Raw genomic sequence first — 14650 nt, 5'->3', positions numbered from 1 at the left:
CGAGAAACAAACCGAAGGTTTTAGGGGGGAGGGGGCTGGGGGAAGTGGTTACCCCGGTTATGGGTATTAAAGTGAGCATGTATTGCATTGAGCACTGGGTGTTATATGCAAACAATGAATCATGGAACACCACATCAAAAACTAATGATGTACCTCAATGTGGGCAAGGAATCCATCAAAATCCTTGAGGAGAACACAGGCAGCAACCTCTTCGACCTCAGCCACAGCAACTTCTTCCTAGGAACATCACCAAAGGCAAAGGAAGCAAGGGCAAAAATGAACTATTGGGACTTCATCCAGATCAAAAGCTTTTGCACAGCAAAGGAAACAGTTAACAAAACCAAAAGACAACTGACAGAATGGGAGAAGATATTTGCAAACGACATATCAGATAAAGGGCTAGTATCCAAAATCTATAAAGAGCTTAGCAAACTCAACACCCAAAGAACAAATAATCCAATCAAGAAATGGACAGAGGACATGAACAGACATTTCTGCAAAGAAGACATCCAGATGGCCAACAGACACATGAAAAAGTGCTCCACATCACTCGGCATCAGGGAAATACAAATCAAAACCACAATTGAGATACCACCTCACACCAGTCAGAATGGCTAAAATTAACAAGTCAGGAAATGACAGATGCTGGCGAGGATGCGGAGAAAGGGGAACCCACAACCCACACTGTTGATGGGAATGCAAGCTGGTGCAACCACTCTGGAAAACAGCATAGAGATTCCTCAAAAAGCTGAAAATAGAGCTACCTTACAACCCAGAAATTGCATTATTGGGTATTTACCCTAAAGATACAAACGTAGTGATCCGAAGGGGCACACGCACCCAAATGTTTGCAGCAGCAATGTCCCAATAGCCAAACTATGGAAAGAACATAGATGTCCATCAACAGATAAATGGATAAAGAAGATGTGGTATAATATATACAATGGAATACTATGCAGCCATCAAAAGAAATGAAATCTTGCCATTTGCGATGATGTGGATGGAACTAGAGGGTATTTATGCTTAGCGAAATAAGTCAATTGGAGAAAGACAACTATCATATGATCTCCCTGATATGAGGAAGTGGAGATGCAACGTGGGGGGCTTGGAGGGTAGGAAAAGAATAAATGAAACAAGATGGGATCGGGAGGGAGACAAACCACAAGAGACTCTTAATGTCACAAAACAAACTGAGGGTGGCTGGGGGGAGGTGGGTAGGGAGAGGGTGGTGGGGTTATGGACATTGGGGAGGGTATGTGCTATGGTGAGTGCTGTGAAGTGTGTAAACCTGGCGATTCACAGACCTGTACCCCTGGGGCTAATAATACATTATATGTTTATTTAAAAATTAATAAAAAAATCTTAAAAAAACTAATGATGTACTCTATGGTGACTAATATAACTTAATAAAAAAATAAATTAAAAAATAATAAAAAACAAAGATTTTATTTGTTTACTTGAGAGAGGAGGGAGGGAGAGAGAGAGAGAGAACATGAGCATGGGGAGAAACAGAGGACGAAGAAGGGAGCTGAGTGTGGGGCTCAATCCCAGGACCCTGAGTTGAAGGCAGATGCTTAACTGACTGAGCCACCTAGATGCATCCCCTGCTTTTTTTGACATCCATTTGCATGAGCGATGTTTCTCCATCCCCTCACTTCCAATGTGCAGATGTCTTTGGTCTGAAATGATGGGTCTTGCTTTTTTTATCCATTCCATTACGCGATGTCTTTTAATGGTCTGCAAAGCCTAAACTATTTATTCTCTCATCCTTTTACAGAAAAGAGACCACAGAGGATTGTTTAGAATATTTAAATCCATACATTAAATATATGGCTTCATTACTAACATTCTATATAGTACCTGACTAAATTATGCCCATTATCTATTAGAACCAAGTTATAAAGATACAGTCATAATTTAGTCTGATTAGCATGAATTCAGCAGACTAATTAATAACAGTTCAGAAAGCATATATTTCTACTATATATTATACTCAATCATCATTGCACTATATGCCTGTGATTCTAAATAATCCTTTCATATCATCCATAAACAAATTTGTTTTCAAAGGTGGTTTGGCAGTAATCCGAAATATTTTACTTTATAAAATCAAACGATCGTTATTTTTAGGGGCACCTGGGTGGCTCAGTCGGTTAAGCATCCTACTCTTGATTTCAGCCCAGGTCTTGATCTCAGGGTCGTGAGTTCAAGTCCTGCAATGGGCTCCAAGCTGGGCGTGGAGCCTACTTAAAATAATAAATACATAAAAATTTAAAACTACAATTAAAAAAGATACTTCCATATTTACTCCCCAATATTGGCTTCCCCTCATACCTGTCAACTCCAGCCAAATGGAGATAATGGAGATGAGCCTCTCAGATTCCTCTTCTAGAAAGGACTCATTGCCCGGCTGTGAGAAGCGTGGTTACTTGAGAGTCTCCAGTTAGCTCTGCTGGGCTTCATCTTAGCTTCAGCGCTAAGGGCCTGCTATTCTCAGAGCTGTCTCCAGCCTATGACTGAGCAGTGAGGGGGTTCAAAGGGCTAGGTGGGACTCCTCTAACAGTGAATCTTTGCTCTGGAGCTCTATGTTGGGCTAGCTGCAAGTCTGTCGGGTTGACATCATGGTCTGAAGCTCCCACTGCCCAATCCTGCTTCCCTCCTTTGCTTTCACAGGTGCCCAATACACCTGTACTTCTAATTCCATGTCAGTATCTTCTTCCTGGAAACTTAAACTGTGACACCAACAGTGTATTACAAATCCTTCTGGTCTTTTCCAACCTGATACATGAAAAACAGCATTTCAAAGGTTTTCTTTGGCATTTCCCTATGACCGAGGATGAACACATTGTCACATATTTAGAAGTGATTTGCATATCTATGAATTGTCTCTGTCCAGTTTCTTTTAAACTGGTGGGCTTTTATATTGATTTGCAGGAGTACGTTATTGATTGCATCTGTTGCAAATTTTTCTTTGCAACTTGCCATTTGGCTTTAAGGTTTTTAAGGTTGATTGAGCATCCAGTAATTTTATGAACACAGTATATCAATACTTTCATGACTTCAGAATTTTATGGCATCACTAGAAAGGATTTCAGTCTAAGATAATAATAAATATTCTCCCATTTTTTTCCTTCTCCTGCACTGATGGTTCCATTTTTATATTTAAATTTTTAATCCACCTGGAATTTATTTTAGTGTAGGAAGTAAGGGAGAGTTCTAATTTTATTGTTTCCTGGAGAATGGCATGAAATATTTCCTTCTGCTGATGAACTGGTATGTTTTCCTCGTGGACGATACAAATCATGTAACTGACTCCATTTGCCCTTTTGCTATTGTTGTAGAAAGATCAGAGACAAATTCACAAGCACACAAGTGAATTTCATACCAACAACCCAATTTTCCTTGATGTCAATTTTCTATCTGTTTGTGTTTTTTGTGATCCTACCTTTATTTTTCAATTTTATGAGATGTATTCTTACCAGGCTCCAAATATCCAGTGGAAAATAAAATAGGGAGTAAATGAATACATAAGCTCTAACTCATCTGAGCCTCAGTCATTTCTTGCTCCTCCTTCCCTGTGGGTAGGAAGCTGGCTGGGAGGGAGAGAAAATACAAATGGAGATGAGAGACACGGTCTGCCTCACCTCTCCCAGAAGCATCAGGCTGGAAACGCCCACCACTGAGCCAGGTAAGAGGCCACCAGTGGAAGCTTGGGAGGCCCACATGCTTAGAGCACCAACGTATGTATTGGCGATTGACAGAGTTGTATAGATCTGACATGATTGGGGCTGGCAAACTTCTCCTCTTAAAGCCCAGATAGTAAATACTTTAGGATTTTCAGGCTATCTGGTCTCTTTGGCAACTACTCTCCCAGTAACAAGCACGAAAGCATCCACAGACAATAAATAAGCAAATGAGTATAGCTGTGTTCCAATAAAACTTTACTATTTGACACTAAAGTCTGAACTTTATGTACTCTTCAAACATCACAAAATATTCTTCTTTTTACTTTTTTCAAGCATTTAAAATAGGGAAAACCATGTTCTTAGATTGCAGGCTGTAAAAAAAGGGTCAGAAACCCTTGATGCAGAGCTTAGATGAGGAAGTTTGTTACTGGAAATATGTGTATCATTGTCAATGCTTGATTGTCAATGCAGTGATCTCCTTTAGATCAATAATTCTACGTCTAGAAATTTATTACAAGGAAATAATCACGGTGGTACACAAAAATCTGAAAGCAAAGACTGGTATCCCATCCCGGATTGTAACAATGAAAAAAATTGGGACACATCCAAACATCCAACAACAGAGGAGTGGCTCAAAAATCTGAGGCCATCCAAAACACGGAATGTGATGCAGCCATGTCAATTATCGTGTGGCTCACAAAGAGAGAAAGCAAATGCAGTCAAATACTAACATTTGTTGAGTCTAAATGCAGGCTCTATGCACTGCCAACTTCTCTGCAGTTTTAAAATGTAAAAATTAAGTTGGGTACATGGTTTTAAAAGGTAAAAAATGAGGGCACCTAGGTGGTTCGGCATCTGCCTTGAGCTCAGGTCATGATCCCAGGGTCATGACTCCCAGGTCAGGAGCCCAAGTTGGGCTCCCTGCTCAGCTGAGTGTCCGCTTCTCCCTCTGCACCTCCCCCTGCTGGTGCTCTCTCTCCCTCTTAAATAAATAGAATCTTTTTTTTTTTTAAGTTTAAAATGTTTTTGTGAAATGTAAGTTAATAGGCTTGCACGGACTCATCTCCAGCTTATCAGAATTCTGTGTTCTTTTGTGTTAAATAAAGATAATAAACATAACACTCTTTTTTCCCCGCAGGAAAATGGTATAGATTAACTCAATAATAATTGTCTACCTACCTGGTGTCTGTTTCAGTCATACCAAACGTAATTTTAACTATATGAAACATGAGAAGATTTTTTAAAAAGATTTTATTTGCTTATTTATTTATTTACTTATTTGACAGAGAGAGAGAGAGAGATCACAAGTAGGCAGAGAGGCAGGCAGAGAGGTGGGGAGGCAGGCTCCCTACTGAGCAGAGAGCCCGATGCAGGGCTCAATCCCAGGACCCTGAGATCATGACCTGAGTGGAAGGCAGAGGCTTAACCCACTGAGCCCCCCAGGCGCCCTCAAACATGAGATTTTTTTTTTTAAACATATTTTTAAAAATCACGTTTCCTTTACAAGCATCTTGTTCTAAGGGCAAAGAAAAGCTTGACTTGCTTAGGTTTTGAGTATTTGAAAGAAAAACTTGATTTTACATAGGAAACACACAAATTATCTGAGAAGACTTCACTGGTAGAAAGGTGTTCTCTAGGCCCTGTAAGCGGAGCAGCATTTGAGGGATCTGGCCATCTGGGTTCTCCCTTCAGACTCAGCCTCCACTTCCTGGGTTTGATGCTATTATTTGAAAATCTAACATGGGAAAATAAATTCATTAACTTGAGTGCGTACAAATAAATAAAAAGTTTACATATCTAAATAATGACATAGGAACTATTTCTAACTACAGAACAGAGGACCTGAGCAGAGGACTTGAGCGATCTTGAGCAGAGGACTTCAGCGACCTTCCACTCGCCGCCTTTCTTAAACGAGGTAATAGACATAGTGCGTTGTCAGTATCTGCTTGGATCTTAGTTATGGATTGCAAACTGCAAAACTGGAGTTGTTGAAGATGAGTTTCAGGAAATCTGTCTCCGTTTAAATTTTTTTTTTTGATGCTCACATTCATTCCCATTACCGGGAGTCAAACCCAAATCTCCTGCCTGAAAAATCAAAAGCCACGGCGATCGTTCACAGGGAGGTACTCTCCCTTTTACAAACCAGAAACATAATCAATTTTTGCCCGTCGGCTTTCGAAGCTCTGGCTTTTAAATACTAAACGCTTTACTTTCTCTACCTCTACCTGCGCGACCCGCCTCGCCCAAAACCTGCCGATCCCATTAAAGTCAGCCCCCGCGAGCCACATAGTCCCCAGAGGCTCCGCACGTCTAGCTGTTCCCACGCTCTGCGGTCGTGCGTACTCTCTCCGGATTCCCTGAAGCCCCGCCCTTCTCTCCTCCGCGTTCAGCGCCTTAGAACCGCCTTCCCCACCTGGCTATTTGGTTGGCCAGCGCCCTTGTCATACGTCATTCTCCCGCGCCACCCGGAAGCCACGGTTTATAGCAACCGTTCTTATTGCCGGCGGCTCTAAGGTGAGGGCCGCGTTTGGGTGTCCCTGGGTGGCCGAGTTCCAGTGTTGGGAGGGGCAGAAGGCAGAACGCCCGGCAGGAGCCAGACGAGCCCACTCCCGCTGTTGAGAGGGTGCAGATGTACTGTGCCGGAGGCCAGAGTGGTCAACGTGGTCTACCCCCTCCCCATTCCTCAGCAGCCCATCATGGCGACGCCCCCTAAACGGCGGGCGCTGGAAGCCACGGGGGAGAAAGTGCTGCGCTACGAGGCCTTCATCTGTGACGTGCTACAGCGGGATCTGCGGTGAGTGACAGCGTGGAGGGCCCGGCTTGTGGAACGTTCCACGTGGGGGGCGGGGCGTTCGAAGTCAGGGCTTAGCCTTCTGATTGGTGGGGGAGGTGTTTGGAGCCCGGCCCAATGCGCGGATCCGGCGAGAAGGAGGGGCGACATCCGGGGTGCGACTTGGACTGGGATGTGGCGGTCTTAGTAGAGGGTGCGTCCGCGCAAGAGCGGCCTCCCATCTCACTTACCGGTTGAGCTAGAGTCCAAAGCGGGAGTTCTCAGGTTCGAATCCATGGCCATTTCGCCATCCGTGTGAAGACGTTGTACCCTGACTCGCCTTTCATTGCCTCACTTTTCTTACCTGTGAAATGGGAAAATTGATGGAACCTGCTTGATGGGGTGGTTTTGAATTTTTAATGTGTTCAGTGCTTGTAAAGGATTTAACATGGATATTACGGGCTCAGTGAGTATGAAAATTATTACTCATTATTAATCTGAGCAAGAAGTAGAGTGTTCAGAAGTAAGATAATGAACATCCTAAAAGGGATGGAAGATTTTTTTTTACAGTGAGAATGGTACACTTTTTTTTTTTTGAGAATGGACATTCTGATTGGAGGGAGGCATTGGGAGTAGAGTGTGATAATAGAACTAATAAATAATAGCTAATACATACATAGAGCTTACTATTTGGTTAGGCACTCCTATAAGTACTTTGTAGTAAACACTCGTTTAATTCTTCTAATGTCTCTGAGGTAATACTTGTGATCCCTTTCCTATAGATAGGGAAATTGAATCCTAAAGAGGTTATTTAATTGCCAAAGTCACACAACTAGTAAAAAAGGGGAGCCTGGGTTCAAACCCAGGCAGTCTGACCCACAATTCAAATCTTAACTTCTGCACTAAAATGCTTCTTTAGGGCACGGCAACGTGAGGGTCTCAGTGATAAATTGAGGTATTCTGAAAGGGCCAGGGCTTCCCGTTGGTCACTGTTGTCCTCTTGTCCCATCAGAAAAGTGCTGGACCATCGCGACAAGGTATATGAGCAGCTGGCCAAATACCTTCAACTGAGAAATGTCATTGAGCGACTTCAGGTAAAAACACCAAGGTTAGGTACCATTTTTGTGTGTGTGGGCAAGGGAGGGGGATGGGAGGAGACACCCCAGACCAAAACCTGTCAGCTGACCTGAAAGTTGACCACTGACCCCTACCTCTTTTTCCCTGGCCCCACAGGAAGCTAAGCCCTCGGAGTTATATATGCAGGTGGATTTGGGCTGTAACTTCTTCGTTGACACAGTTGTGTGAGTGTCTACCTGCCCCTCTGAGCCCACAGGGCTCAGCTTCCCCCTTCCTTCATTCAACAAATATTTTTTTTGAGTACTTGCTATGTACCAGACATTGCACTAGGTGCTGGGGATATGACAGTGAATCAAATAGGACAAAATCCCCACCATCCCAGAGCTCCAGTTTGGGGAAGGTGGGAGGAGTGGACTAAAAAAAAAAAAATCTTTAGTAGGCTATATGGTATGCTAAACAGTGATAAGGACTTCCCCCACTTCCTCTAACGATTGTTTCCTCAGCTCAGACACTTCACGAATCTACGTGGCCCTTGGATATGGTTTTTTCCTGGAGTTGACACTGGCAGAAGCTCTCAAGTTCATTGATCGTAAGAGCAGTCTCCTCACAGAGTAAGTCCATCCTATGAGGATAGTGTCTAAAATGCCATCATTTGCAACACCCTTCTCCCTTTCCCCATGGCTCCTTGGGATGAGACTTCAGGGGCCATTTCCCCTCCTCCTAAGGGCTAGGGCTAAGGAAAGTGGAGACACAAAGCTTAGCCCCAAGTATAGCACATAGTAACCACTCAATAAATGGTCTTTGTATTGTTCATTCACCACATTTGTTGGCTCTCTGTTCTGTGCCAGGCTCTGTACTTGGCAGTGGGGAGGTAGCAGTGAACAAGACAGAAGGGTTCCTTGAAGGTCTAATTTTGACCAGATCCAGGAGGTTTTGGCCTATAAATCAGTAACAGCAAAACAAATTACCTCTGAATTCATCTCCTACTAATTTTCCTGCTCATTCACTGTACTCTCACCACATTGACCTTCCCGGGCTTCTTGAAACACCCTCAGAATGATCCCACCTTAGGGTGACTGCAATGGCTATGCTCTCTGCCAATAACACACTTTTCCAAAGTGCATACATGGCTTCCTTTCTCCTAACTCAGTTTGAGTCTTTCTTAAATGTCACCTCCTCAGTGAAGCCTTCTGTAACCCAGCTTGAAAATTGCAGCTTCTGGGGGTGCCTGGGTAGCTCAGTCAGTTGAGCATCCGACTCTTGGTTTCAGCTCAGGTCATGATCTCGGGGTCGTGAAATAGAGCCCCACATCAAGCTCTGGACTCAGCGGGAAGTCTGCTTGGAGATTCTCTCCCTCTCCCTCCCCCTCTGCCCCTCCCCACTCGCTTTCTCTCTCTCTCTCTCTCCCCCTCTAAGTGGGTAAAATCTTCTAAAAAAATTGCAACCCCTGGCACTGCTCATTCCCCTCTCTTGTTCGACTTACGACCTCTTAATGTTTACTATATAATTTAGTTCTTTCTAAAATTCATTGCCTTCGCCCATTAGGATATAAGCTTTACAAAGGGTAATAGTTTGTCTATACCTCCAAGAGACCAGAGTAGTACATAGCATACAGTAGGCACTCTGTGTTTATTGAATGAATTTAAAAGGGTATGCTGGAACCAGATGGAAGGGGGGGATTGAAGCAGATCTCTGGTGGTGGAGGGGAAGGTAATATGGGGAGAAAGTGTGAGCTCCAGTTGAGTTTAAGGCTTTGTGCAGGGAAGGGAAATTGGGAGTGTGGATGAGAGGTTTGAAATGTAGCTAGGGAAGGCTTTCCAGGAGGAAATGACATTTGAGTCTCTTGGTTGCGTGAACAAGCCATGGGGCTATTTCTGGCAAGGGGACCACGTGTGACTGCCACGTTTGCAGAATTGCTAAGAGAGGCAAACATGCCAGGAGAGGGAACACCGAGCAATATACTTAGATGAATACCATCTTACAAGAGTGAATACCACTGATCTAAAATGCCTTCTGGGTTAAATTTTTCCTACATTCATTTCTTCCAGACTTGCCTCTCTCATGGTTTTAGTAATTCTTCTCTTTTCAAACCACTCCAAGGTTTCAGTGTTAGTAGACCCAAGAGAGCCTCAGATCTGCTGAGATTTCTAAATCTCAGTGATCAGACCAGTTGGTGAGGGGGTCAAGGGGCCTGCTCTCATGGGCCAACAGAGTTCTGAACTAGTGGTCATTTAGGCCACATCCATTTTTTATAGCAAAACTTTCCTTGTTCTGTGACAGGACTCCTGAGCCTTTCAGATAGAGATTTTCATTTTTTTAAAGATTTTTTTTTATTTGAGAGAGAGAATAAGAGAGAGAGAGCTTGAGAAGGGGGAGGGTCAGAGGGAGAAGCAGACTCTCAATAAGCAGGGAGCCCGATGCGGGACTCAATCCAGGGACTTCAGGATCATGACCTGAGCCGAAGGCAGTCGCTTAACCAACTGAGCCACTCAGGCGCCCCGAGATTTTAGTATTTTGAGACTTGATGTATTTCCCAAAAATATATTTACATTGTCAGTGCCTGCCCCCCTTGTCTGATCTTTTTCATATATTTATCTGGTTTACTAGTGTTATGAGAAATGTGATTGGATCTCTTATTATTTTATTATAATTAGGAGGGCTTCCTAGAAGCTTAATCTTTCTAGGAGATGAAGATTTGAGTCTGGGTAGCTCACTCTCCTCTTTAAAATACTTTGTCCCGAGCGCCTGGGTGGCTCAGTGGGTTAAGCCTCATGCCTTCAGGTCATGATCCCGGAGTCCTGGGATCGAGTCCCACATCGGGCTCTCTGCTTTGGCGGGGAGCCTGCTTCCCCCTCTCTTTCTCTGCCTGCCTCTCTGCCTACTAGTGCTCTCTGTCTGTCAAATAAATTTTTAAAAATCTTTAAAAAATACTTTGTTCCTTGGGACACACTTGGAACTAACTTTCTTTCAGGTTATTTCAGGTTATTTTATTTTATTTATTTATTTATTTATTATTTATTTATTTTATTTATTTTATTTTATGCAACCAAAAAGACTGTCAGTCCTTATTTTTAGCATATTTCTTTGGGGAGTGGGAGGATCAGGTCTGTGTGTGTATTCTTTCTTGATTACACAGAAAAGAGTACACGTCCACAGACGGGTAACTGTAGAAGAGACAGAATAAGGGCACCTGCTGGGCTCAGTAGGTGGAACGTGTGACTCTTAATCTCAGGGTTGTGGGTTCAAGTCCCACATTGGGTGTAGAGACTGCTTAAAAATAAAATCTTTTTAAAAAGAGAAAGAAGAGACAGTAACCATTTGACTGTTAACACTGCCTTACATATTGAAACAGTAGCAAAAAACTAAACATCTCTCATTTGTGTTACAACTAGCCTTTGGTGGACTTTGTATTTTCCTCCTTTTTAAAAAGTGTTGCAGCTCACAGCCTTTCCTAGACCAGGCTTGTACCATTAACTAATTTTGTTCTCTTTATGGATGTTCTGATTGCCCTTAGAAGCTGATCAGTTTCCTTACTCTGTTCTTTGAGTAGTAACCCTGATATTCTTGAAAGCATTCTTGCTCTCTGGTAACAATACCATGCTTCACTGGTTTCTTGTCTTTAAACATATACTCAACCATCTCCTGAGGACTTCAGGCACCTTTGGATGGAGTAGCCATTCAGTCATTCATTCAATATACATTGGCGCATACTATGGGCCACACACAGTTTGCGTCCTGGAGATACAGCAGGGAACAAAGCAGACCAGTCTCTGTTCTCTGCCCTTACATAGCTTACATTCTAGGCAGGGGAGCCAGACAATAAAAAATAAGTAAATGATGTAGTATGTCACAGGTTGGCAGTGCTACAGAGAATAGCAGGGAACAGAGAGAAGAAACATTGCCTGGGAAAAATTTTTTTGTAACTTTGATGACAAGTACCAATTAGTCTTATTGTGATGATCCTTTCACAGTGTATACAAATACCGAATCATTATGTTGTGCCCTTGAAACTAATGTTACATGTCAGTTATACTTTAATAATTAAAAAAGGGATGGGTGCCTGGGTGGCTCAGTCGGATAAGCTGCCAGACTCTTGATTTCAGCTCAGATCATGATCTCAGGGTCCCGGGACCGAGCCCCGTGTCGGGCTTTGTGCTCAGTGGGGAGTCTGCTTGAGGTTTCTCTCTCTCCCTCTCCCTTTGCCCCTCCTCCACCCTCTCTCTCTCAAATAAATAAATCTTTAAAAAAATTTAAAAAGGAAATGAAACATTGCCTGGGATTGGGCGGTTGTAATTTTAAATACAACGCAGGGAGCTGCCATTATCTGAGAGGGAGATGATAGAGAAGGAGCAGATTTAGAGAGAAAGACCCAGGAGTTCAGCCTAGACCCGTTAAGTATGAGGTGCTTATTAAACGCTGAAGTGGAGTTTTTGAAGATGTAGTTAAAACTCCCAAGGCTGGAGTTCAGAAGAGGGGTTTGGACTGGAAATACAAATTTGGGAGATACTGATACATAAACGGGTTCATAGTGCTGTATTTTTTTCCTCCAATTTAATCTTCTGTGTTGTTACCTTCTACTTTCCTTATCTAGTTTGCCTAAAACTGATTTCTACTTTGATGGATAGTTCAGCAAAATGAAATATGCATTCCTTATCACGGTTTCAAGACCCTGCACGATCCAGCCACTTCCTACCCCTCGGACCTTCTCTCATACCACTTTCCTTCCACCATTCACTTAATTCCTAACACTCTGACTTCCTGACTGCTCTTTCCTGCATCTTGGCCTTTTTGGGGAAAAGACCCTATCTTACTATGTTACTTACTCATTCTTCGTTCTTCAGAAGGGCCTTCCTTGATCCTATCTATCAATTAGGATTCTTTTGGGTGAGACTGATCCCAGCTGGCCCAGAAGATATAAGGAACTGACTGGTTTCTGTACTCAACAGTCACGGGCCAGAGTGGTTTCAGGCAATTCCAGCTTCGCAGTTGCTTAGGCCTTAGCATCCTTCGTGAGTGAGTCGTCTCTCTCTCTCTCTCTCATAGCTGACATCCAACCGTTTGGTAAATCCTGTTGATTCTGCCTTCAGAATATTTTCCAAATCCAGTCACTGATCATCACCTCAGCTGCTGACACTGGTCTGAGTCTCCATCTCTCACCTAGGCTATTACAGTAGCCTTCTCACTGGACTTCTGCTTCCACACTAGCTCTCCTTATCCCCGGTTCTCCATACTGCAACCAGGTGGATCCGCCGAAACCCTAGTCAGCGGGGCCCCTGGTGGTTCAGTGGGTTAAGCGTCTGCCTTCAGCTCGGGTCATGATCTCAGTGTCCTGGGAAGGAGTCCCACATCGGGCTCCCTGTGTAGTGGGGGGTCTGCTTCCTCCTCTCCCTCTGCCCCTCCCCCTGCTCATGCACTCTCTCTCAAATAAATAAATAAAATCTTAAAAAAAAACCACCCAACTTTGTCAGTTCACATCCCTTCTCTGATTACAAGCTTCCCTTGGCTCCCATCTCACTTAGAGTAAAAGTCAGAGCCTTATGGCTTTCACCTGATCTGCCTCCCCAGCTTACCTCTCTGACCTCACCTCCTACCATACCCCCTTCACTTATTCTTCTTCAGCCACACCAGCCTCTTTGCTGTGCTTCAGACATGCCACATACACCCCCACCTCAGCATCTTGCCATGTGCTGGCCCTTGTGTCTGGGACTTTCATCTTCCATCTGTCCACATGATTCACTTCTTTAAGTCTTGACTCAAGTGCTTCTCAGTGCAGCCGTTTGTAAGTACCCTCAGAATTAGCAGGCCCCACTCCTGCACTCTGTATCCTCTCTCATCATTTAACTTTTTCGTTCTGCTTACAACCATCCAACATATTCTAGGTGTTATTCCATCATTCGTCCCTCTTAATGAGAGCTTGAGCTCTGGAAGGCCGAGATTTTTGTCTGTTGTGTTTGCTGTTCTCTCCCCAGTACCTAAAATTGCCTGGCATAGAGTAGGGATTCAGCAAATGTCTCCAAGTCAGTGCAGTCCAGAGGGTGGCTAGGCGTTTGTGCACAGGAGCAGGTCAGGCAGCAACGTGTCCTACCACCTGTCACAGGAGGTAGGTAGTTCTCTAAGTGATGCAGAAGCATCATTCTCATGAGCGTTAAGTGGGGCCCACTTCGCCCTTTCTTGTTTCTTTTCTCCAGGCTCAGCAACAGCCTCACCAAGGACTCCATGAATATCAAGGCCCATATCCACATGTTGCTAGAGGTGAGAGCAGCTCAGCCCACTCCCAGACTCTGTCTCCAGATGTGTTCAGGGTGCTGTGACCTGAGGAAGGGAGAGAGCCAGGGACTGGAAGGACCATCTTTCTCTCTAAGATGAAGCCAAGCTGGAGCCAGGCGGGCTCTGAGGGAGGGGAGGTCGCAGCGAGCCTGAGTGGAGGCCCAGACCTTCTCTGCTCAGTGCCTTCTGTCCTCTTTTTCAGGGGCTTAGAGAACTACAAGGCCTGCAGAATTTCCCGGAGACACCTCACCATTGACTTCTTCCCCGCTTCCTCAGACATTAAAGAGCCTGAATGCCTTTGAGTCACATGGCCCTTTTTTCCCTACCTCAACCTCTGCTGTTTGCTGAAGGTGCCCTGTTTCTAAAGCACAAAGTTACCAGGAGCCCTAGAGATACAGTCTCTGTGTGGAACCTATAAAGTAACCCTGAAGTCCCGCCTCCAGCCTGTTGCCTGGCAGCATTTGCCACTTGACTTTCCACTCTGCCCTCTCTTCTGTTGTCTTGGCAACCTGGGCCTCCCACCTGACCTTCTCTTTTTTCTATTTCTTTTCCTGGACATAACTCTTACTTATCATAGAGAATGGGCCAATTCAGGGTGGAGGTTTGTAACCAAGACAATCAGCCTTTCCCTCCTGGCCCAAAGGTTTATACCTCTCTCCCACCCCAATCGTGACTGGGGTGCCTTAGGTTACACCCACGCCCGCCTCGGCCCAACTTTGGCCTCACCCCGCTTCTAAATAGTTCTAGGTTCCACCAAGGGCTGCAGAACCGCATCCCGCCCTCCTCGGTCCGGCCCCTATTTTAGGTTGAGTCCAGCTTTCGCCAATCAACACAGAGCCAAGTTCCGCCC

The 14650-nt window shown here is 44.3% G+C and overlaps 1 protein-coding gene across 3 annotated transcripts; it reads left to right on the top strand.

Moving 5' to 3' along the window:
* The first annotated feature begins 6157 nt into the window (after positions 1-6157).
* On the top strand, positions 6158-14102 carry UXT (ubiquitously expressed prefoldin like chaperone). 3 transcript variants are annotated; one of them, XM_080795048.1, is made up of 7 exons: positions 6158-6200; positions 6374-6480; positions 7469-7550; positions 7690-7757; positions 8037-8144; positions 13722-13785; positions 14003-14102. In XM_080795048.1, the coding sequence occupies exons 2-7, from the start codon at positions 6383-6385 to the stop codon at positions 14054-14056; spliced, it is 474 nt and encodes a 157-aa protein (XP_080651174.1). In that variant the 5' UTR covers positions 6158-6200; positions 6374-6382; the 3' UTR covers positions 14057-14102. The 3 variants fall into 3 exon arrangements, with proteins under 3 accessions (XP_080651174.1, XP_080651175.1, XP_080651176.1); XM_080795049.1 differs by having other exon boundaries at positions 6170-6200; positions 6377-6480; XM_080795050.1 differs by lacking the exons at positions 6158-6200; positions 6374-6480 and adding an exon at positions 6637-6922.
* Positions 14103-14650: the final 548 nt, after the last annotated feature.

The sequence above is a fragment of the Martes martes genome (assembly GCF_963455335.1).
Source record: "Martes martes genome assembly, chromosome: X".
NCBI lineage: Eukaryota > Metazoa > Chordata > Mammalia > Carnivora > Mustelidae > Martes > Martes martes.
Note: the sequence above shows the minus strand (reverse complement) of the source record. Positions and strands in the feature narration are given on the sequence as shown.